Below are 26,379 nucleotides of genomic sequence, written 5' to 3'. Positions count from 1 at the left end.
CATGCGCTGAGCAGCCATCAGCCCCCTCCTCCAGTCGAGCCAGCTGGATCAGCATCTGGACATGGAAGGGATCATGTCCATGATCTGGTTGATCCAGATCTTGAGAGGACGAGTCTTCATGTGGCCATCTTCCAGCATGGAGTTCTTCAGTTGCGTCAATGGAAACACAACGTTTGCATCTCTTCATCTTTTCCACATCATGTTCATCTTCCGTCTCTTCAGGCCTTCCTCCATGACATCATCTTCAGGCCTTCCTCTATGACATCGTCTTCAGGCCTTCCTCCATGACATCGTGTTCAGGCCTTCCTCCATGACATCGTGTTCAGGCATTCCTCCATGACATCATCTTCAGTCCTTCCTCCATGACATCGTCTTCAGGCCTTCCTCTATGACATCGTGTTCAGGCCTTCCTCCATGACATCGTCTTCAGGCCTTCCTCTTCAGTCCTTCCTCTATGACATCATCTTCAGGCCTTCCTCTATGACATCGTCTTCAGTCCTTCCTCTATGACATCATCTTCAGGCCTTCCTCTATGACATCGTCTTCAGGCCTTCCTCCATGACATCGTCTTCAGGCCTTCCTCCACGACATCGTCTTCAGGCCTTCCTCCATGACATCATCTTCAGGCCTTCCTCTATGACATCGTCTTCAGGCCTTCCTCCATGACATCGTGTTCAGGCCTTCCTCTATGACATCGTCTTCAGGCATTCCTCCATGACATTTACATTTACATTTTAGTCACTTAGCAGACGCTCTTATCCAGAGCGACTTACAGTAGTGAATGCATACATTTCATACAATTTCATACATTTTTTTTCTGTGCTGGCCCCCCGTGGGAATCGAACCCACAACCCTGGTGTTGCAAACACCATGCTCTACCAACTGAGCTACAGCTACATGACATCATCTTCAGGCCTTCCTCTATGACATCGTCTTCAGGCCTTCCTCCATGACATCGTGTTCAGGCCTTCCTCCACGACATCGTCTTCAGGCCTTCCTCTATGACATTGTCTTCAGGCCTTCCTCCATGACATCGTGTTCAGGCCTTCCTCCATGACATCGTGTTCAGGCCTTCCTCCACGACATCGTCTTCAGGCCTTCCTCTATGACATTGTCTTCAGGCCTTCCTCCATGACATCGTGTTCAGGCCTTCCTCCATGACATTGTCTTCAGGCCTTCCTCCATGACATCGTCTTCAGGCCTTCCTCTATGACATTGTCTTCAGGCCTTCCTCCATGACATCGTCTTCAGGCCTTCCTCCATGACATCGTCTTCAGGCCTTCCTCCATGACATCGTGTTCAGGCCTTCCTCCATGACATCGTCTTCAGGCCTTCCTCCATGACATCGTGTTCAGGCCTTCCTCCATGACATCGTCTTCAGGCCTTCCTCTATGACATTGTCTTCAGGCCTTCCTCCATGACATCGTCTTCAGGCCTTCCTCCATGACATCGTCTTCGGGCCTTCCTCCACGACATCGTCTTCAGTCCTTCCTCCACGACATCGTCTTCAGGCCTTCCTCCATGACATCGTCTTCAGGCCTTCCTCCATGACATCGTCTTCAGGCCTTCCTCCACGACATCGTCTTCAGGCCTTCCTCCACGACATCGTCTTCAGGCCTTCCTCTATGACATCGTCTTCAGGCCTTCCTCCATGACATCGTGTTCAGGCCTTCCTCTATGACATCGTCTTCAGGCCTTCCTCCATGACATCGTCTTCAGGCCTTCCTCCATGACATCGTCTTCAGTCCTTCCTCCATGACATCATCTTCAGGCCTTCCTCTATGACATCGTCTTCAGGCCTTCCTCTATGACATCGTCTTCAGGCCTTCCTCCATGACATCGCTCACAGAGGACGCCTCATCTGCAAACACACGGTTCAGAACGTCTTCCATGCTCTCTTGAGGGGTCAGGGTCTTGAAGGCAAACGTGATTATATCTATCAGTATAGATATTGCTAAAGCCCCGAAGCCTGCTACCTCTGGTACAGTAGTGTTTGCTCACTAGGTCCTCAGTCCAAGCTGGTATGTAGCTGCATTAATCCAGTTTCTGCTCATGGGACTGCTCGTTCACATTATCCAGTTTTGGCTTAAGAATGTCAGGAAAGTATTGTCAATAGAAACACAGACAGTAGAAACCCAGACAGTAGAAACCCAGACAGTAGAAACCCAGACAGTAGAAACACAGACAGTAGAAACCCAGGCAGTAGAAACACAGACAGTAGAAACACAGACAGTAGAAACACAGACAGTAGAAACCCAGGCAGTAGAAACACAGGCAGTAGAAACACAGACAGTAGAAACACAGACAGTAGAAACCCAGGCAGTAGAAACACAGGCAGTAGAAACCCAGGCAGTAGAAACCCAGGCAGTAGAAACACAGGCAGTAGAAACACAGGCAGTAGAAACACAGACAGTAGAAACACAGACAGTAGAAACACAGACAGTAGAAACACAGGCAGTAGAAACACAGACAGTAGAAACACAGGCAGTAGAAACACAGACAGAAGACAGTAGAAACACAGACAGTAGAAACACAGACAGTAGAAACACAGACAGTAGAAACCCAGTCAGTAGAAACACAGGCAGTAGAAACACAGACAGTAGAAACACAGACAGTAGAAACACAGACAGAAGACAGTAGAAACACAGACAGTAGAAACACAGACAGTAGAAACCTAGGCAGTAGGACAAAACACATCATATTCTTCAGCGTTCAGACACCTGTTACACAGACAACCGTGGGACTGGAACCAGCAGCCATGAGAACTGCATGTGGCTACGTACCAAATGACACCCCTATACCCTATATAGTGCACTACCTTGGGTCCTGGTCAAAAGTGCACTATAAAGGGGATAGGGTGCAATTTCAGATGGAAGCCAGTAATTTAGGGCTGTGCAGCCCTTATGGTTAGCAAAAATGTATGACATAAGTCAAAATGATAAATCCAGATGTCATTGAGGAGATTCATGCAGCACCTCTTTTGGTGGTGTTCTTATTAAAATCAAAGAGATTTCACTGAATTTAACCTAGTTATTCATTTTAAAAAATGGAAAGAATTAGGACTTGATGGTTGTTGAACTGCCTACCAATCATTTCCTGTTCTGTTCTAGTCTAAAACGTTACATAATATCTGTATGTATCATTATTTATTGTACTTTTCTGCTTATTTATCACTTCACTGAAAGTATTGATTATGTAATAGACATGTACCACTGTCTCACCCTACACTGTTTAGTGCCAAAGAAAGGGTTGCCTCCTCTGCTGTAGTTGAGGGCTAAATCACCATGGAGATATTTCTATATAAATCACAAGCTCTACAACCAGGACATTAGACCAAATGCAGGATGACAATATTACTGTCGACTCTAAATGGATTCATGTTATTTCTCCTCAACTTCCATGGTCTCTGCCCGTTTAATGATCACACACCATCGTGTGGTCACAGTCATGTGATCAGACACACCATTGTGTGGTCACAGTCATGTGATCAGACACACCATTGTGTGGTCACAGTCATGTGATCAGACACACCATTGTGTGGTCACAGTCATGTGATCAGACACACTATTGTGTGGTCACAGTCATGTGATCAAACACACCATTGTGTGGTCACAGTCATGTGATCAGACACACCATTGTGTGGTCACAGTCATGTGATCAGACACACCATTGTGTGGTCACAGTCATGTGATCAGACACACCATTGTGTGGTCACAGTCATGTGATCAGACACACCATCGTGTGGTCACAGTCATGTGATCAGACACACCATCGTGTGGTCACAGTCATGTGATCAGACACACCATTGTGTGGTCACAGTCATGTGATCAGACACACCATTGTGTGGTCACAGTCATGTGATCAGACACACCATTGTGTGGTCACAGTCATGTGATCAGACACACCATTGTTTGGTCCACTTGCAATAAGAAGCAATAAGCAAGCTGTAATTGTCACATTTATTGATTAGTCTGTCACTAGTTTTATGCATGGTTGTTTTCATTTCATGAGTTATAACAATTTCAACATGATACAGAATTCCAATGTAATAATAGTTACCACATTGTATCCATGATTAACTTTAACAAGCTACATTGTCAAAACCAAGAAAGCAGAATGATGGATCCATGAAGTAATATAATAATATACCATTTAGCAGACGCTTTTATCCAAAGAGACTTACAGTCACACTGCATAAAATATTGTTTTGTAAGTATGGGTGGTCCCAGGAATCTAACCATCCTCTACCAACTGAGCTACAAAGGACCTGAAGTTACTGGGAAGTCACCGTCTCAGAAGAGTACAAAAGTAGTGAGCCATGACTATTCAACATGACTCTATTCCACATGATATTTTGAGACACGTTAAAGCAAAGACAAGTGATCAAAATGTAGAACAAAAATAAAACCATATTTAAATTGTTACAATCTGATCTAGGTAGATGTCTTAATCTATTAAATGTTTATTTTTGCAGGGAAGGCCCACTGAGACCAAAGTTTATTTTTCAAAGGAAACCATGCTTCACAGAAATGCAGCGTACTTCATAAGGAACAGGTGATGAGAATTACAGAAAACAAAGGTGCATGAGAGATAAAACAATACAAATGATTAAAAAAACATGTACCTTTGACCTAGGACAAGTAATCTATCAATGCCCAAAAGGCACTAGTGGAATGGTTGAACAGAAATACTGACATTACAGTATTTGCAGCCTACCTCTGAATTCTAAATAGACGTTGTGTTGTTCCCAGGTCAACCACTGGGTGGCATTGTTGTGTTGTTCCCAGGTCAACCACTGGGTGGCGTTGTTGTGTTGTTCCCAGGACAACCACTGAGTGGAATTGTTGTGTTGTTCCCTGGACAACCACTGGGTGGAATTGTTGTGTTGTTCCCAGGACAACCACTGGGTGGCATTGTATTAGCTGTATTTGCAACAATCTCCTACGACATATCCATAGGCTCATGACCACACGTTTTGAAAAGAGCCTCAAACAGGATGAGGTTTTTCTGTGCCTCTTCCTGAACTCTTGTCAAAACTGCCTGATTGTCGTCCTCCTTCAAACGGATGACAAAGTTCTGTAATATGGTGAACAGAGGGAGGGCGTACTCTAACACACTCTGTGTGCTCTGAGTGCGCTTATCCTTATAGTCAAAGCCACCAGTATGCATGCCAAACACTCGACCAAGGTCATCGAAGACTGGAGAGCCAGAAGATCCATGGAAGAAGGAGGTGTTATAGGTCACAAAGTCGTCCTTGTTCTCCTGCATCACGTCCTCGTGGCGCTTTTTGTTTCCTTCAACGGCATCATTTATTGTGAAGATTGCATGTCCATTTTCCCGTTTATATTTATTCGCAGCCTCCTCTCTTATTTCACTGCCAATGATGGAGGTGGGGTCCATTTGTTTCACCAGTCCACCTGGGTGTCCAATGAGGCAGGCCCCACCGCATGCTGGAACTGGGCCATATTCACGGAGGAGACCAGGAGGGACCTTTTTCTGTTGCTTGTTTTTCGGAGGTTCCATCTCCAGTATGGCATAGTCCATGTAATGTTTTCCCTGAAGTCCATGTTGAAAGTCGATCAGCAGGGTTTTTGCTTTGATCACGTTCACATCGGATCCATTTGGATTTTCATAGTTGAACTTCACAGATACGTCAACTAACAGCTGCATGTTTTTTCTTACATTTTCACCAAACAAATGTCCATTTGTTAGGATGTAGTTATCAAACAGCACGAAGCCTGTCTCCTGAACAACCTGAACACCCTCAACAATCACCTGACAAACGGAGGCACCAAGTTTAATCAATTTCTTCACTCTGTGAACCTCCGAGAACTTCTGTCTGATTTTCCCGAATTCCTGCTTCATCAGATCCAACTCTTCAGGAAGTGTCTTCTTTTGGCTGTCCTCCCTCCTACTTTCCATCTGCTTCACCAGATCATCAAACTGGTTGCGAAGGATCGTCAATATTTCACCATGGCCTGGCATGGGATTGCTTTTCCGTTCCTGCTTTGTTCTCGAAGAGGACTCCCCTACATCTGATGTTTCAGTTGTTAGCGTCGATGGAGTCATCTGTGTTCTATCTCCTTCAGAGTTTACAAGGGTTTTTATTGTGGAGTCCGTTTCCTCCTTAAGTTGTGTCAGACAGATTGCAAAGCTTCGATTATTAAGGTTTTTTACTATTTGCCCCATTGAAACCTTGCTCTCTGTTATTCGCTCAGAGAGCTGACATTTTTGTTCAAACACAATGTTAGAGAAGCGCCCATCATTTCGTAGAGCCTTCTTCACTTCATCCTCCTGTTTTGCATAGATACATAGAGGTCCGTAGGACCGAAGATGTTTGTTTCTAAGTATTGGTTTTGATATGCTGTTTTTCCCTCCTGTTGTCTCAATAGAGAAAGTGACATAATTGTCTGTTTCCTCATCTGTGTCCCCTGCAGTTTCATCTGTGGCACATGTGGCCATCTCAATAGTGAGATGGTCATTCTCTTTGATCAGCCAACATGGAAAGTGCTTCACTATGTACCCCTTATAACTCTTGATGACAATGTCTTTCCCTTTCAGTGTCTTCTTGTCCTTGAATGAACCCGTTTTAAGTGCTCTCAATAGTGTTCCAGGTTTGGTGCACAAGATTTCCTCGTTGGTTACGTTAAGAGTTGAGCAACTGAAGAAGAACACGTGACTGTGTTTCGTTTCTGGATTAATCTGTAAAAGAAAATCGAAAATTGATTTTGGCATCAATATGCTCATGTTACTGATGTTACTAAAATGGTGAGCATAAAGTATTCTGAGATACTCTGCAGTATATTTTCATCATATTGAGAAACAGTATAAATATATACAGACAAGATCCCTCTGTCCTTGATTGCTGATGATGCTTTTATTATGTGACCCATCAAAGTCATGCTTAAACTAAAATAACTTCACTTACATTGCTCTTAAGCGGCTCAGACTTCACCACTTGGACCTGTGAAATGATTCAACATTATTATGAAGTCCATTGGTTGATAAGAGGTGTCATTCTATCAATAGTGCCTCTTGGGTAATTTGGTTTAAAACAATAACAATTTGTTTAACCTAATTGTAACATTGTCATAAAGAGCACGTTCAACTTCCTAAAATAACATGTTTTCCCATCTCAAGAGGTTAAAGGTAGACTCAGTGAAATGACGTACAAACCACATAAAACAAATACCCCCTGCCACGTCCTGACCAAACTACAATAACAAATAGCCCCTTACTGGTCAGAACGTGACACATGTTTTCCCATCTCAAGAGGTTAAAGGTAGACTCAGTGAAATGACGTAGCAACGAGCAGCTGACTAGGTATCCCCTTTCCCCTTCCCCAGCTCACCTGTTTTTTACACTATAACTATTAGATGTTTCATGTTTCTTTTGAAACATTTTTTATAAAGGAATAGTTTCACCATTTTCAAATGAGAGTTCAGTTCACGTACGTACCAGGGTTGATCTTGAAATTAGGGAAAATTGTAAATTCATCACTAATCACGTTATATAATGAAACATCTTCAAAAATGACTGTCATAGCAACAAAAGCTTAACAATGATAGTCAAAACGTGGTGTAATGTTTGGGTTAAAATGTTCCTAGAAATAGAAAGAAAACATGAGGAGGGACAAATGGCGTCTTTATTTTAGCAAATCTTTATGCAAAATCAGATTTATAGAACTTTCCATTTGGGACTATATCAAAGCACAGTTCATTTAATATAACAGGCTTTTAAAATGCAATATTGATGCACACTTCTACTTAAAATATAAAAAGGGCAAAAGGCACTCTACTTGTGAGAACGACCGAGAACAGGTAGACGGAAGAAGAACAGGGAAGAAGACGGCCCAGAGAGGGCTTTCAATAAAGACCCAAACACAAGATAAACCAGTACCTTCTCTCTTTGGCTTGTAAAATAGTCACCCTACCGGTGGTTCACAAGAACAAGCCAGATCCAATGGTACTCAATGACCAGCTAAGCTTTGGTTAAATGAATCTAGAAAAATCAGTTGTGATAGTGTAGTAGCCTACTGCTATGGCAACCACGTCTAAACCAGAGACTGTTGGTGATCACTGCACATATAGGGTACTGTATAAATGCCCGCCTACCTAACATACCTGCCCCACGCTCAACTTCTGGAAAGGTCCTGTCTAAACCAGATGGTAGTAAATCAATAAAGCAACTGGCTTTTTGGTCAAGCTATAGAAGGTAATGGAGACTAGTTAAGGATCATATCACCTCCGCCCTACCTGTCACCCTAGACCCCCTTCAATTTGCTTACCGCCCCAATAGATCCACAGACGACGCAATCGCAATCACACTGCCCTATCCCATCTGGACAAGAGGAATACCTACTGTATGTAAGAATGCTGTTCATTGACTACAGCTCAGCACTCAACACCATAGTACCCTCCAAACTCAGCTTGAGACCATGGGTCTTGACCCCGCCCTCGACTTCCTGACGTGCCATCCCCAGGTGGTATGGGTAGGAAACAACATCTCCACCCCGCTGACCCTCAACACTGGGGCCCCACAAAGGTGTGTTCTCAGCCCTCTCCTGTACTCCCTGTTCACCCATGACTGCGTGGCCACGCACGCCTCCAACTCAATCATAAAGTTTGCTGACGACACAACAGTAGTGGGCCTGATTACCAACAACGACGAGACAGCCTACAGGGAGGTGAGGGCACTCGGAGTGTGGTGTCAGGAAAATAACCTCACACTCAATGTCAACAAAACAAAGGAGATGATGGTGGACTTCAGGAAACAGCAGAGGGAGCACCCCCCTATCCACATCGACGGGACAGCAGTGGAGAAGGTGGAAAGTTTTAAGTTCCTCGTCGTACACATCACGGACAAACTGAAATGGTCCACCCACACAGACAGCGTGGTGAAGAAGGCGCAGCAGCGCCTCTTCAACCTCAGGAGGCTGAAGAAATTTGGCTTGTCAACAAAAACACTCACAAACTTTAACAGATGCACAATCGAGAGCATCCTGTCGGGCTGTATCACTGCCTGGTATGGCAACTGCTCCGCCCACAACCGCAAGACTCTCCAGAGGGTAGTGAGGTCTGCACAACGCATAACCGGGGTCAAACTACATGCCCTCCAGGACACCTACACCACCCGATGTCACAGGAAGGCCAAAAAGATCATCAAGGACAGCAACCACCCGAGCCACTGCCTGTTCACCCCGCTATCATCCAGAAGACGAGGTCAGTACAGGTGCATCAAAGCGGGGACAGAGAGACTGAAAAACATCTTCTATCTCAAGGCCATCAGACTGTTAAACAGCCATCACTAACATAGAGTGGCTGCTGCCAACATACTGACTCAAATCTCTGGCCATTTTAATAAATGGATTTAATAAAGGTATCACTAGTCACTTTAAACAATGCCACTTTATATAATGTTTACATATCTTACATTATTCATCTCATATGTATATACTGTACTCTATACCATCTAGTGCATCTTGCCAATGCCGCTCGGCCATCGCTCATCCATATATTTATATGTACATATTCTAATTAATTCCTTTACACTTGTGTGTATAAGGTAGTTGTTGGGGAATTATTTGATTACTTGTTAGATATTACTGCCCTGTTGGAACTAAAAGCACAAGCATTTCGCTACACTCACATTAACATCTGCTAACCATGTGTATGTGACCAATAACATCTGCTAACCATGTGTATGTGACCAATAACATCTGCTAACCCTGTGTATGTGACCAATAGGATCTGCTAACCCTGTGTATGTGACCATAAACATCTGCTAACCATGTGTATGTGACCAATAACATCTGCTAACCATGTGTATGTGACCAATAGGGTCTGCTAACCATGTGTATGTGACCAATAACATCTGCTAACCATGTGTATGTGACCAATAGGATCTGCTAACCATGTGTATGTGACCAATAGGGTCTGCTAACCATGTGTATGTGACCAATCGGATCTGCTAACCATGTGTATGTGACCAATAACATCTGCTAACCCTGTGTATGTGACCAATAGGATCTGCTAACCCTGTGTATGTGACCATAAACATCTGCTAACCATGTGTATGTGACCAATAACATCTGCTAACCATGTGTATGTGACCAATAGGATCTGCTAACCATGTGTATGTGACCAATAACATCTGCTAACCATGTGTATGTGACCAATAGGATCTTCTAACCATGTGTATGTGACCAATAACATCTGCTAACCATGTGTATGTGACCAATAGGGTCTGCTAACTATGTGTATGTGACCAATAACATCTGCTAACCATGTGTATGTGACCAATAGGATCTGCTAACCATGTGTATGTGACCAATAACATCTGCTAACCATGTGTATGTGACCAATAGGGTCTGCTAACCATGTGTATGTGACCAATAACATCTGCTAACCCTGTGTATGTGACCAATAGGATCTGCTAACCCTGTGTATGTGACCAATAACATCTGCTAACCATTTGTATGTGACCAATAGGATCTGCTAACCATGTGTATGTGACCAATAGGATCTGCTAACCATGTGTGTGACCAATAACATCTGCTAACCATGTGTATGTGACCAATAGGGTCTGCTAACCATGTGTATGTGACCAATAGGATCTGTCACTTCCGGGTTTGGAGTGAGTGGTCGTGCTGCACTTCGCTCCGCAGGTAATATTACATTTCATTACATTACAACGGTTTGATTTGTTTGATCTGAGCAATTTTAGCTAGCTACATAGCTGTCTTTGTATCAAAGATAATTGTGTAGTTTAAAGTAATTATCGAGGTTAGCAAGCCAGCTATTTTTGTCCGCCGCGACGCCGTTTTCCAAACTTAGTCAACACACTTAGTCAACACCACACCACGCCACACCCACTGCTAGCTAGCCAACTTTTACCGACTAGCAGCACTGTAGAAAGTAATTCATTACAACGGAACGATTTGATTAGTGTAGTGTTAGCTAGCTACATAGTTGTCTTTGTCAGTTGTCTTTGCTGTCTTTGTATTAAAGATAATTGTGTAGTTTAGAGTAATTATCGAGGTTAGCTAGCCAGCTATTTTCGTCCTCCGCAACGCCATTTTCCAAACCTAGCCAACTTTTACCGACGAGCAGCATTGTAGAAACTAAATACATTACAAAGGAACGTCTTGATTAGTGCTAGGTTAGCTAGCTACATAGTTGCCTTTGTATCATGATAAGGTGTAGTACAGAAACTATCGAGGTTACCTAGCCAGCTACACTTTCAAACAGTCAACAACGCAGCCACTGCTAGCTAGCCTACTCCACCAGCCAGCAGAACTGTATCATTTTAGTCAATAAGATTTTTGCAACGTAAGCTTAAAACCTGTTAGGGCTAGGGGGCAGCATTGACACGGCTGGATAAAAAACATACCCGATTTAATCTGGTTACCACTCCTACTCAGTAACTAGAATATGCATATACTTATTACATATGGATAGAAAACACCCTAAATTTTCTAAAACTGTTTGAATGGTGTCTGTGAGTATAACAGAACTCAAATGGCAGGTCAAAACCTGAGAGATTCCTTTACAGGAAGTGGCCTGTCTGACCATTTCTGGAACTTCTTTGCCATCTCTATCATTTACTAAGGATCTCTGCTCTAACGTGACACTTCCCACGTCGTCCATAGGCTCTCATAGCCCGGGAAAAAACAGAATGTCGTCATTCCAGCCCCAGGCTGAAACACATTATCGCCTTTCTCAAGTGGCCCATCAAGAGACACTAGCTTATGCGCGTGACCCCGACCGCCCCCGCCTTTGGGATTTTTTCCTCTGTTTGCCGAAAAGGAGATTCCCTGTCGGAATTTTACCGCTTTTCTACGAGAAAAATGACGTAAAAATTGATTTTAAACAGCGGTTGACATGCTTCGACGTACGGCAATTGAATACTTTGAATTTTATTGTCAGGAATTGCGCCAAGCGCGCGACACTTCTTTACTATTTCGGATAGTGTCTGGAACGCACGAACAAAACGCCGCTATTCGGATATAACGATGGATTATTTTGGACCAAACCAACATTTGTTATTGAAGTAGACGTCCTGGGTGTGCATTCTGACGAAGACAACAAAAGGTAATGACATTTTTATAATAGTAAATATGATTATGGTGAGTGCTAAACTTGCCGGGTGTCTAAATAGCGAGCCCGTGATGCCTGGGCTATATACTTAGAATATTGCAAAATGTGCTTTCACCAAAAAGCTATTTTAAAATCGGACATATCGAGTGCATAGAGGAGGTCTGTATCTATAATTCTTAAAATAATTGTTATGCTTTTTGTGAACGTTTATCGTGAGTAATTTAGTAAAATGTTAGCGAATTCCCCGTAAGTTTGCGGGGGGTATGCTAGTTCTGAACGTCACATGCTAATGTAAAAAGCTGGTTTTTGATATAAATATGAACTTGATTGAACAAAACATGCATGTATTGTATAACATAATGTCCTAGGGTTGTCATCTGATGAAGATCATCAAAGGTGAGTGCTGCATTTAGCTGTCTTCTGGGTTTTGGTGACATTATATGCTGGCTTGAAAAATGGGTGTCTGATTATTTCTGGCTTGGTACTCTGCTGACATAATCTAATGTTTTGCTTTCGTTGTAAAGCCTTTTTGAAATCGGACAGTGTGGTTAGATTAACGAGAGTCTTATCTTTAAATGGCTGTAAAATAGTCATATGTTTGAGAAATTGAAGTAATAGGATTTTGAAGATTTTGAAAATCGCGCCACAGGTTGGCAGTGGATGTTACGTAGGTGGGACGAATTCGTCCCGCCGGTCACATAGAGGTTAACTTTCTGAACATTCGAGACGTGTAGTCCACTTGTCATTCCAATCTCCTTTGCATTAGCGTAGCCTCTTCTGTAGCCTGTCAACTATGTGTCTGTCTATCCCTGTTCTCTCCCCTCTGCACAGACCATACAAACGCTTCACACCGCGTGGCCGCTGCCACTCTAACCTGGTGGCCCCCGCGCCCACAACCCACGTGGAGTTCCAGGTCTCCGGCAGCCTCTGGAACTGCCGGTCTGCGGCCAACACGGCAGAGTTCATCTCAGCCTATGCTACCCTCCAGTCCCTCGACTTCTTGGCGCTGACGGAAACATGGATTACCACAGATAACACTGCTACTCCTACTGCTCTCTCCTCGTCTGACCACGTGTTCTCGCATACCCCGAGAGCATCTGGCCAGCGGGGTGGTGGCACTGGAATCCTCATCTCTCCCAAGTGGACATTCTCTCTTTCTCCCCTGACCCATCTGTCTATCTCGTCCTTTGAATTCCATGCTGTCACAGTTACTAGCCCATTCAAGCTTAACATCCTTATCATTTATCGCCCTCCAGGTTCCCTTGGAGAGTTCATCAATGAGCTTGACGCCTTGATAAGTTCCTTTCCTGAGGATGGCTCACCCCTCACAGTTCTGGGTGACATTAACCTCCCCACGTCTACCTTTGACTCATTCCTCTCTGCCTCCTTCTTTCCACTCCTCTCCTCTTTTGACCTCACCCTCTCACCTCCCCCCCTACTCACAAGGCAGGCAATACGCTTGACCTCATCTTTACTAGATGCTGTTCTTCCACTAATCTCATTGCAACTCCCCTCCAAGTCTCCGACCACTACCTTGTATCCTTTTCCCTCTCGCTCTCCTCCAACACTTCTCACTCTGCCCCTACACGGATGGTATTGCGCCGTCGCAACCTTCGCTCTCTCTCTCCCGCTACTCTCTCCTCTTCCATCCTATCATCTCTTCCCTCTGCTCAAGCCTTCTCCAACCTATCTCCTGATTCTGCCTCCTCAACCCTCCTCTCCTCCCTTTCTGCATCCTTTGACTCTCTATGTCCCCTATCCTCCCGGCCAGCTCGGTCCTCCCCTCCTGCTCCGTGGCTCGACGACTCATTGCGAGCTCACAGAACAGGGCTCCGGGCAGCCGAGCGGAAATGAAGGAAAACTCGCCTCCCTGCGGACCTGGCATCCTTTCACTCCCTCCTCTCTACATTTTCCTCTTCTGTTTCTGCTGCTAAAGCCACTTTCTACCACTCTAAATTCCAAGCATCTGCCTCTAACCCTAGGAAGCTCTTTGCCACCATCGCCTCCCTCTTGAATCATCCCCCCCCCTCCTCCCTCTCTGCGGATGACTTCATCAACCATTTTGAAAAGAAGGTTGACGACATCCGCTCCTCATTTGTTAAGTCAAACGACACCGCTGGTCCACTTCCTACCACTGGTCCTGCTCACATTGCCCTACCCTATGCTTTGACCTCTTTCTCCCCTCTCTCTCCAGATGAAATCTTGCGACTTGTGACGGCCGGCCGCCCAACAACCTGCCCGCTTGACCCTATCCCCTCCTCTCTCCTCCAGACCATTTCCGGAGACCTTCTCCCTTATCTCACCTCGTTCATCAACTCATCCTTGACCACTGGATACGTCCCTTCCATCCTCAAGAGAGCGAGAGTTGCACCCCTTCTCAAAAAACCTACACTCGATCCCTCCGATGTCAACAACTACAGACCAGTATCCCTTCTTTCTTTTCTATCCAAAACTCTTGAGCGTGACGTCCTTGGCCAGCTCTCTTGCTATCTCTCTCAGAATGACCATCTTGATCCAGATCAGTCAGGTTTCAAGACTGGTCATTCAACTGAGACTGCTCTTCTCTGTGTCACGGAGGCTCTCCACACTGCTAAAGCTAACTCTCTCTCCTCTGCTCTCATCCTTTTAGACCTATCTGCTGCCTTTGATACTGTGAACCACCAGATCCTCCTCTCCACCCTCTCCGAGTTGGGCATCTCCGGCGCGGCCCACTCTTGGATTGCGTCCTACCTGACAGGTCACTCCTACCAGGTGGCGTGGCGAGAATCTGTCTCCGCACCACGTGCTCTCACCACTGGTGTCCCCCAGGGCTCTGTTCTAGGCCCTCTCCTATTCTCGCTATACACCAAGTCACTTGGCTCTGTCATATCCTCACATGGTCTCTCCTATCATTGCTATGCAGACGACACACAATTAATCTTCTCCTTTCCCCCTTCTGATAACCAGGTGGCGAATCGCATCTTTGCATGTCTGGCAGACATATCAGTGTGGATGACGGATCAGCACCTCAAGCTGAACCTCGGCAAGACGGAGCTGCTTTTCCTCCCGGGGAAGGACTGCCCGTTCCATGATCTCGCCATCACGGTTGACAACTCCATTGTGTCCTCCTCCCAGAGTGCTAAGAACCTTGGCGTGACCCTGGACAACACCCTGTCGTTCTCCACTAACATCTAGGCGGTGACCCAATCCTGTAGGTTCATGCTCTACAACATTCGCAGAGTACGACCCTGCCTCACACAGGAAGCGGCGCAGGTCCTAATCCAGGCACTTGTCATCTCCCGTCTGGATTACTGCAACTTGCTGTTGGCTGGGCTCCCTGCCTGTGCCATTAAACCCCTACAACTCATCCAGAACGCCGCAGCCCGTCTGGTGTTCAACCTTCCCAAGTTCTCCCATGTCACCCCGCTCCTCCGCTCTCTCCACTGGCTTCCAGTTGAAGCTCGCATCCACTACAAGACCATGGTGCTTGCCTACGGAGCCGTGAGGGGAACGGCACCTCCGTACCTTCAGGCTCTGATCAGTCCCTACACCCAAATGAGGGCACTGCGTTCATCCACCTCTGGCCTGCTGGCCCCCCTACCTCTGCGGAAGCACAGTTCCCGCTCAGCCCAGTCAAAACTGTTCGCTGCTCTGGCACCCCTATGGTGGAACAAGCTCCCTCACGACGCCAGGACAGCGGAGTCAATCACCACCTTCCGGAGACACCTGAAACCCCACATCTTTAAGGAATACCTAGGATAGGGTAAAGTAATCCTTCTAACCCCCCCCCCCCCTAAAAGATTTAGATGCACTATTGTAAAGTGGTTGTTCCACTGGATATCATAAGGTGAATGCACCAATTTGTAAGTCGCTCTGGATAAGAGCGTCTGCTAAATGACTTAAATGTAAATGTAAACGCTAACCATGTGTATGTGACCAATAGGATCTGCTAACCATGTGTATGTGACCATTAACATCTTCTAACCATGTGTATGTTACCAATAGGATCTGCTAACCCTGTGTATGTGACCAATAGGATCTGCTAACCATGTGTATGTGACCAATAGGATCTGCTAACCATGTGTATGTGACCAATAGGATCTGCTAACCCTGTGTATGTGACCAATAGGATCTGCTAACCATGTGTATGTGACCAATAGGATCTGCTAACCATGTGTATGTGACCAATAACATCTGCTAACCATGTGTATGTGACCAATAACATCTGCTAACCATGTGTATGTGACCAATAAAATTTGATTTGATTTGGTTGAGGGCCCAGTGAGTGTCTGCCAGCCCATCAATCGGTCCGTATCATTGGCCCTGTGTTTTGGGATGTAGATGTGGACATCCACCAGGATCTGGAGAGGGAACCTGCCACCTGCCCTCCGGAGCACATCTACGTCTCCACGGGGGTAAGAGATCGGTTGCTGACTTGGGCACACACATCCCTCGCCGCTAGACATCCAGGCATCAACCGCACCACTCAATCCGTTTCTGAGAAATACTGGTGGCCCACTTTGGTGCAGGACGTCGAACACTATGTCAACTCATGTTCAGTATGTACTCAATCTAAATCTCCCCTGCACTCTCCAGCAGGGAAACTCCTTCCCCTTCACGTGCCTCAGCGTCCCTGGTCTCATCTTCATTTCATCACTGATCTCCCCTCTGATGGTTTCACCACCATTTTGGTGGTTGTGGACAGATTCTCTAAATCATGCCGTTTCATCCTTCTCTCTGGTCTCCCTACTGCTCTCCAGGTCTCTGAGGCACTGTTCCAGCAGGTCTTCCAGTACTATGGCCTTCTAGAGGATATACTCTCCGATCGTGGACCCCAATTCACATCACGTGTATGGAAGGCTTTCATGGAGAAGCTGGGGGTCACGGTCAGCCTCACTTCCGGGTACCGGCTTCAATCTAACGGGCAGGTGGCGAGGAGGAACCAGGAGCTGGGGAGGTTCCTGAGGAGTCACTGCCAGGACCTGCAGGGGGAGTGGTCACGATTCCTTACTTGGGCTGAATACACCCAGAATTCATTGCGACACTCCCACCGGGCTGACTCCCTTCCAGTGTGTTCTGGGCTATCAGCCGGCCCCTGGCTCCGTGGACCCTGAGCCAGACCGACGCTCCTGCGGTGAACGTGTGGTTCAGGTGCGCAGAAGAGGTATGGAACGATGCCCACGTGAGACTCCAGCGCGCCATCCTGCCGTCAGAAAAACCAGGCGGATCACCACCGCAGTGAGGCTCCACTGTTCCATCCTGGTGATCACGTCTGGCTCTCCACCAGGATCCTCCCGCTCCGCCTGCCCTGTAAGAAGCTGAGTCCCTGGTTTGTGGGGCCGTTCAAGGTCCTCCGGAGGGTCAACAAGGTAATTTACAGATTACAACTCCCCAATCTCACCATCTTTTAATTTTTCCCTCCTCAGGCCGGTGGTTCCTAGTTCCCTGGCTGATGCCGTCCCTCATGACATCCCTCCGCCTCCCTTGGACATCGAGGGGAGCCCCGCCTATGCCGTCAGATCACTCCTGGACTCCCAACGTCATGGAGCGGTACGGGGTTCCGGTGGACGACATTCTAGATCCCAACATAATCCGAGAATTCCACCGTCCTGAGGACTGATGCTGGAGTCGCGCATCAGGGGGTAATGTTATGTCTACTTCCCCTCTCCGGTGCTCGACGTTGCCGGTCTACTAACCAGTGGTTCTGGCAACCCATCTTTACACACACCTGCGTCTCATCATCAGTCACACCTGGACTTCATTACTTCACGATTACTTACCCTTTACATTGCACTCTGTTGTTATCAGTCACACCTGGACTTCATTACTTCAAGATTACTTACCCTTTATATTGCACTCTGTTATTATCAGTCAGCAGGTAGTATTGGTTGTTTCCTTGTCAGACGTTTCTCTTGTTTTGTATCGTTCCATGTTCGTTATTATTAAACTCACTGCACCTGCTTCCTGACTCCCTGTGTTGACGTTACACAGACACATTGCATATGCTACAGAACAACAAAATGGAGCCCTTTACCTAGCCCTTCTCCCCTTGTCTATAGCAGGGACACACGCTGTCTAAATGGCCCAAATGTTGATTTAGACCCTTTACATAGCCCTTCTCCCCTTGTCTATAGGAGTAACACACGCTGTTTAAATGGCCCAAATGTTGATTTAGACCCTTTACCTAGTCCTTCTCCCCTTGTCTATAGCAGGGACACACACTGTCTAAATGGCCCAAATGTTGATTTAGACCCTTTACATAGCCCTTCTCCCCTTGTCTATAGCAGGGACACACGCTGTCTAAATGGCCCAAATGTTGATTTAGACCCTTTACATAGCCCTTCTCCCCTTGTCTATAGCAGGGACACACGCTGTCTAAATGGCCCAAATGTTGATTTAGACCCTTTACATAGTCCTTCTCCCCTTGTCTATAGCAGGGACACACGCTGTCTAAATGGACCAAATGTTGATTTAGACCCTTTACATAGCCCTTCTCCCCTTGTCTATAGCAGGGACACACGCTGTCTAAATGGCCCAAATGTTGATTTAGACCCTTTACATAGTCCTTCTCCCCTTGTCTATAGCAGGGACACACGCTGTCTAAATGGCCCAAATGTTGATTTAGACCCTTTACATAGCCCTTCTCCCCTTGTCTATAGCAGGGACACACGCTGTCTAAATGGACCAAATGTTGATTTAGACCCTTTACATAGCCCTTCTCCCCTTGTCTATAGCAGGGACACACGCTGTCTAAATGGCCCAAATGTTGATTTAGACCCTTTACATAGTCCTTCTCCCCTTGTCTATAGCAGGGACACACGCTGTCTAAACGGCCCAAATGTTGATTTAGACCCTTTACATAGTCCTTCTCCCCTTGTCTATAGCAGGGACACACGCTGTCTAAATGGCCCAAATGTTGATTTAGACCCTTTACATAGTCCTTCTCCCCTTGTCTATAGCAGGGACACACGCTGTCTAAATACCCCAAATGTTGATTTAGACCCTTTACATAGCCCTTCTCCCCTTGTCTATAGCAGGGACACAATCTGTTTAAATGGCCCAAATGTTGATTTAGACCCTTTACATAGCCCTTCTCCCCTTGTCTATAGCAGGGACACAATCTGTCTAAATGGCCCAAATGTTGATTTAGACCCTTTACATAGCCCTTCTCCCCTTGTCTATAGCAGGGACACAATCTGTCTAAATGGCCCAAATGTTGATTTAGACCCTTTACATAGCCCTTCTCCCCTTGTCTATAGCAGGGACACAATCTGTCTAAATGGCCCAAATGTTGATTTAGACCCTTTACCTAGTCCTTCTCCCCTTGTCTATAGCAGGGACACACGCTGTCTAAATGGCCCAAATGTTGATTTAGACCCTTTACCTAGTCCTTCTCCCCTTGTCTATAGCAGGGACACACGCTGTCTAAATGGCCCAAATGTTGATTTAGATGTTGACAAATGTAACAGATTTTGACCATCACTAATGTTATGATATGTTTGGTAAAGTAATAAAGAAGGTGAAATGTTTCGGGACAAGTCTCTGAATGTCCTTGAGTGGCCCAGCATGAACCCGGACTTGAATCCGATCTAACATCTCTGGAGAGATCTGAAAATAGCTGTGCAGTGACGCTCTCCATCCAATCTGACAGAGCATGAGAGGATCTGCAGAGAAGAATGTGAGAAACTCCCCAAATACAGGTGTGCCAAGCTTGTAGCTCCATACCCAAGACGACTTGAGGCTGTATCGCTGCCAAAGGTGTTTCAACAAAGTACTGAGTAAAGTGTCTGAATACTTACGTAAATGAGATATTTCTTATTTTTCTATAAATTAGCAAACATTTCTAAAAAACTGGCTTTGCTTTGTCATTATGGGGTATTGTTTGTAGATTGATGAGAAAAAAAACAATTTAATAATTTTTAGAATGAGGCTGTAACGTAACAAAATGTGGAAAAGGTCAAGGGGTCTGAATACTTTCTGAAGGCCCTGTAGGTGTACACTGAATATATATACATGACTATTCAGAAATAAACTCATTGCACTTATTTTAACTCATAGCTATAGTATTTATCTATAGTATTTGTATCGTAGATTTGCAATAAACATTTTTTTTTATATGACTTAAAAGCAATATACTTAACAAATGGCAAATTTTATACATACTATTGGTATCATTTGTATGGCTCTACTTCCTGCTGGAGAGTAGTGACTTCCTACTCATGGTGGAATCATTTAGAGCTACAGAGCCTTCAGAAAGTATTCTATTCATACCTGTTGACTAATTCCACATTTTGTTGTGTTACAGCCTGATTTCAAAATTGATTCATTTTATGTTTTTTTCTCAACCATCTACACACAATACCCCATAATGACAAAGTGAAAACATGTTTTTAGACATTTTTGCAAATGTATTGAAAATGAAATGTGGAATAAGTCATAAGGGATAAGGGATATGAATACTTTCTGAAAGCTCAGTATGTTTCCAGCTCATTCATAGCAATATAGCATGTGCTTTTATAATATAATATAATATATTCCATTTAGCAGACACTTTTAGCCACAAAAGATACATTTCTCATTTAAAAAATAAATGTACAAAATTGTAAAAAATGATCTATTATCTTTTTCTTATATTATTAGCTGAAAACAAAACATAATATTGATCAAACCAATACTTCATGGTAGAAAACAAATGAATGTGTTATAAACATTATACTGACCATGCTATCATTAGGCTCAGTTATCTTCATCTTTGTAGCCATTTGATCTGACAGTGAATCACCCTGGAAGAGAAAAATAACAGGAGATTGAAGGTTCTAAAGAAAATACAATATGGACTTTCAGAATATCATGATAATATGGATACACATACACTACATGACCAAAAGTATCTGGACACCCCTTCAACATACACTATATATACAGCAGTATGTGGACACACCTTCAACATACACTATATATACAGCAGTATGTGGACACACCTTCAACATACACTATATATACAGCAGTATGTGGACACACCTTCAACATACACTATATATACAGCAGTATGTGGACACACCTTCAACATACACTATATATACAGCAGTATGTGGACACCCCTTCAACATACACTATATATACAGCAGTATGTGGACACTCCTTCAACATACACTATATATATACACCACAATATGTGCATACCCCTTCAAATTAGTGGATTTGGCTATTTCAGCCACACCTGTTACTGACTGGTGTATAAAATTGAGCAAAAAGCCATTCAATCTCCATAGACAAACATTGGTGGTAGAATGGCCCATACTGAATAGCTCAGTGACTTTCAACATGGCACCGTCATAGGATGCCACCTTTCCAACAAGTCAGTTTGTCAAAATGTCTGCCCTGCTAGAGCTTCCCCAGTCAACTGTAAGTGCTGTTATTGTGAAGTGGAAACATCTAGGAGCAACAACGGCTCAGCTGCGAAGTGGTAGGCCACACAAGCTCACAGAACGGAACACAGAAAAATTGTCTGTCCTCGGTTGTAACACTCACTAGAGTTCCAAACTGCCTCTGGAAGCAACGTCAGCTCAAGAACTGTTCGTCGGGAGCTTCATGAAATGGGTTTCTATGGCCGAACAGCCACACACAAGCCTAAGATCACCATGTGCAATGCCAAGCGTTGGCTGGAGTGGTGTAAAGCTCGCCACCAATTGATTCTGGAGCAGTGGAAACGCGTTCTCTGGAGTGATGAATCACCATCTGATGAATCACCATCTTCACCACCTGGCAGTCCGACGGACTAATCTGGGTTTGGCAGATGCCAGGACAACACTACCTGCCCGAATGCATAGTGCCAACTGTAAAGTTTGGTGGAGGAAGAATTGTCACACCCTGATCTGTTTCACCTGTCTTTGTGATTGTCTCCACCCCCCTCCAGGTGTTGCCCATCTTCTCCATTATCCCCTGTGGATTCATACCTGTGTTCTCTGTTTGTCTATTGCCAGTTCCTTTAGTTCGTCAAACCTACCAGCGTTTGTTTCCCTGCTCCTGCCTGTTTTCCTGCTCTTGTTTTCTAGTCCTTCCCGGTTTTGATGTTTCTGCCTGCCCTGACCCTGAGCCTGCCTGTCGTTTTGTACCTCCCCCCCCGGTCTGTATTACTGACCCCTGCCTGCCGTGACCCTGAGACTACCCGCCGTTCTGGACCCTTTACACCCTCTCTGGATTATTGAGCCCTGCCTGCCTTGACCTGTTGTTTGCCTGCCCCTGTTGTTGGAATAAAGTCTTGTTACTTCTACACCGTCTGCATCTGGGTCTTACCTAAACGTGATAAGAATAATGTTCTGGGGCTGTTTGTCATGGTTCGGGCCCCTTAGTTCCAGTGAAGGGAAATCTTAACGCCACAACATACAATGACATTCTAGACGATTCTGTGCTTCCAACTTTTGTGGCAACAGTTTAGAGAAGGCCCTTTCCTGTTTCAGCATGACAATGCCTCCGTGCACAAAGCTTGGTACATACAGAAATGGTTTGTTGAGGTCGGTGTGGAAGAACTTGACTGGCCTGCACAGAGCCCTGACCTCAACCCCATCGAACACCTTTGGGATGAATTGTAACGCTGACTGCGAGCCAGGCCTAATCGCCCAACATCAGTGCCCAACCATACTAATGCTCTTGTGGCTGAATGGAAGCAAGTCCCCGCAGCAATGTTCCAACATCTAGTGGAAAGCCTTCCCAGAAGAGTGGAGGCTGTTATAGCAGCAAAGGGGGCACCAACTCCATATTAATGCCCATGATTTTGGAATGAGATGTTCAACGAGCAGGTGTCCACATACTTTTGGTCATGTTTGGGGTGGCAGGTAGCCAAGTGCTCTAATAGTTGTCATTACTATCAGCCATCCTGAACAACAACTTTGATTTTATAAAAAAAAGTAAATATGAGGCTTTATTATGTGACCCATCAAAAGGCATGCATAGATTGCAACTAAAACAAAAATTACTTATTTTACACAAATACATGTATTAACTTACATTGCCATCAAGAGGCTCAGATTTCACCATGGCTGCCATTGGACCTGTGAAATCATTATTTAAAAAAATATTATTTGATATTTTATGGTTGACAATAACAGGTAGGTTGCAGGGTTTTTAATAAACAACAAAATACTACAAGATACACCAGCACCTTTCTTCTGTCTTCGGCTTGTAAAACAGACACAACACGCCTACTGTATTGTCAGTTCCAATGGCACTCAATGAGTTAAGTTGTTTCCAACTAGTTGCAAAGTAAGTTGTGATTGTATAGTAGCCTACAGCTTGTAGGTTTATTTATTCTCCAATTAGAAGTGACTGGCAGACACAAGTGAAAACAATTCATTCAAGAACTGATGGGCCTCCTGGGTGGCGCAGTGGTCTAAGGCACTGCATTGCAGTGCTAGCTGTGCCACCAGAGATTCTGGGTTTGAGCCCAGGCTCTGTTGCAGCCGGCCGTAACTGGGAGGCCGATGGGGCGGTGCACAATTGGCCCAGTGTCGTTTGGGTTAGGGGAGGGTTTGGCTGGCAGGGATGTCCTTGTCTCATTGCACACTAGTGACTCCTGTGGCGGGCTGGGTGCAGTGCATGCTGACACGGTCGCCAGGTGTATGGTGTCACATTGGTGTGGCTGGCTTCTGTGTTGTCTGTGTGTTGTGTCAAGAAGCAGTGCGGCTTGGTTGGGTTGTGTTTCGGAGGACGCATGGCTCTCCACTTTGCCTCTCCTGAGTCCGTACAGAAGTTATAGTGATGAGACAAGACTGTAACTACTATCAATAATTTTTTTTTTGAAATACAGTTTCCTCCCTGTACATGCATCAACTCATTATAATTGTATTAATATAATGACCTGATATAAAGACATGAACACTAACAAGACTGACCTGTATCCTTCCCTTCTCATTGTAATATATATATATATAAAGACATAAACACTAACAAGACTGACCTGTACCCTTCCCTTCTCATTGTAATATATATATATATAAAGACATAAACACTAACAAGACTGACCTGTATCCTTCCCTTCTCATTGTAATATATATATATATAAAGACATAAACACTAACAAGACTGACCTGTATCCTTCCCTTCTCATTGTAATATATATATATAAAGACATAAACACTAACAAGACTGACCTGTACCCTTCCCTTCTCATTGTAATATATATATATATATATAAAGACATAAACACTAACAAGACTGACCTGTACCCTTCCCTTCTCATTGTAATATATATATATATATATATATATATATATATATATATATATATATATATAAAGACATAAACTCTAACAAGACTGACCTGTACCCTTCCCTTCTCATTGTAATATATATATATATATATAAAGACATAAACACTAACAAGACTGACCTGTATCCTTCCCTTCTCATTGTAATATATATATATATATAAAGATATAAACACTAACAAGACTGACCTGTACCCTTCCCTTCTCATTGTAATATATATATATATATATATAAAGATATAAACACTAACAAGACTGACCTGTATCCTTCCCTTCTCATTGTAATATATATATATATATATAGACATAAACACTAACAAGACTGACCTGTATCCTTCCCTTCTCATTGTAATATATATATATATATAGACATAAACACTAACAAGACTGACCTGTATCCTTCCCTTCTCATTGTAATATATATATATATAAAGACATAAACACTAACAAGACTGACCTGTATCCTTCCCTTCTCATTGTAATATATATATATATATATATATATATAGATATAAACACTAACAAGACTGACCTGTACCCTTCCCTTCTCATTGTAATATATATATATATATATATATATATATATATATATATATATATATATATATATATATATATATATATATATAAAGACATAAACTCTAACAAGACTGACCTGTACCCTTCCCTTCTCATTGTAATATATATATATATATATATAAAGACATAAACACTAACAAGACTGACCTGTATCCTTCCCTTCTCATTGTAATATATATATATATATAAAGATATAAACACTAACAAGACTGACCTGTACCCTTCCCTTCTCATTGTAATATATATATATATATATAAAGATATAAACACTAACAAGACTGACCTGTATCCTTCCCTTCTCATTGTAATATATATATATATATAAAGATATAAACACTAACAAGACTGACCTGTATCCTTCCCTTCTCATTGTAATATATATATATATATATATAAAGATATAAACACTAACAAGACTGACCTGTACCCTTCCCTTCTCATTGTAATATATATATATATATAAAGACATAAACACTAACAAGACTGACCTGTACCCTTCCCTTCTCATTGTAATATATATATATATATAAAGACATAAACACTAACAAGACTGACCTGTACCCTTCCCTTCTCATTGTAATATATATATATATATATATATATATATATATATATATATATATATATAGATATAAACACTAACAAGACCGACCTGTATCCTTCCCTTCTCATTGTAATATATATATATAGATATAAACACTAACAAGACCGACCTGTATCCTTCCCTTCTCATTGTAATATATATATATATATATATATATATATATATATATATATATATAAAGACTTAAACACGAACAAGATCGACCGGTATTATATAAATGTTTAGTAACCTACCTGTGTTACTGCGTTGGTTGATCTGAGATCTGTGTTGAAAGAGGAAGTTGTGGCAGTGATCATCGCTTTTATACTTGCGTACGTATGTTTTTATACCTGTACAATGATGAATATTAATAGACACAACCTGCGGAATGGTACTGGTTAAACCAGGTGTTTACCCAATGGACGGGCTCAAAGGAAAACCATTCAACAGAATCGATTATGATGATGGTATTGTCTTGGTGTTTGAGGAAGAGAAATACCAGCAAAATATGGTTGAAAGATGTCTTGTTTTTCAATGTCTTTTTAAGTCTTTTCAACCCCAAAAATATATTTTCAATGTCTTGTGCTCATAGGGAGAACTCCTGTTGACCTTTACATTTAAATAGCATTTCCTTAATTGATTAATTAATTGCTCTTGTCATCTTTCCTCGCCACCATCTGTTGGTGGCAAGTGACGCACCTTCTCGGGTTCCCGAGTGGCGCATCAATCTAAGGCACTGCATTTCAGTGCTAGAGGCTTCACTACAGTCCCTGGGTCGAATCCAGGCTGTATCACAACCGGCTGGGATTGGGAGTCCCATAGGGCGACGCACAATTGGCCCAGCGTCGTCTGGGTTAGGGGAGGGTTTTGATGG

General features: G+C 43.7%; 1 protein-coding gene across 1 annotated transcript; it reads right to left on the bottom strand.

Annotated features, from left to right (window-relative positions):
• Positions 1 to 3,945: 3,945 nt before the first annotated feature.
• Positions 3,946 to 26,130, bottom strand: LOC106594603 (serine protease FAM111A). The gene is made up of 5 exons (XM_082978035.1): positions 25,760 to 26,130; positions 23,085 to 23,128; positions 20,798 to 20,860; positions 6,929 to 6,964; positions 3,946 to 6,702 (listed from the first exon to the last, which is right to left on the bottom strand). The coding sequence occupies exons 2-5, from the start codon at positions 23,121 to 23,123 to the stop codon at positions 4,942 to 4,944; spliced, it is 1,899 nt and encodes a 632-aa protein (XP_082834161.1). The 5' UTR covers positions 23,124 to 23,128; positions 25,760 to 26,130; the 3' UTR covers positions 3,946 to 4,941.
• Between the last annotated feature and the right edge of the window lie 249 nt (positions 26,131 to 26,379).

The sequence above is a fragment of the Salmo salar genome, chromosome 07 (assembly GCF_965601325.2).
Source record: "Salmo salar chromosome 07, fSalSal1, whole genome shotgun sequence".
In the NCBI taxonomy this organism is placed as follows: Eukaryota; Metazoa; Chordata; class Actinopteri; order Salmoniformes; family Salmonidae; genus Salmo; species Salmo salar.
Note: the sequence above shows the minus strand (reverse complement) of the source record. Positions and strands in the feature narration are given on the sequence as shown.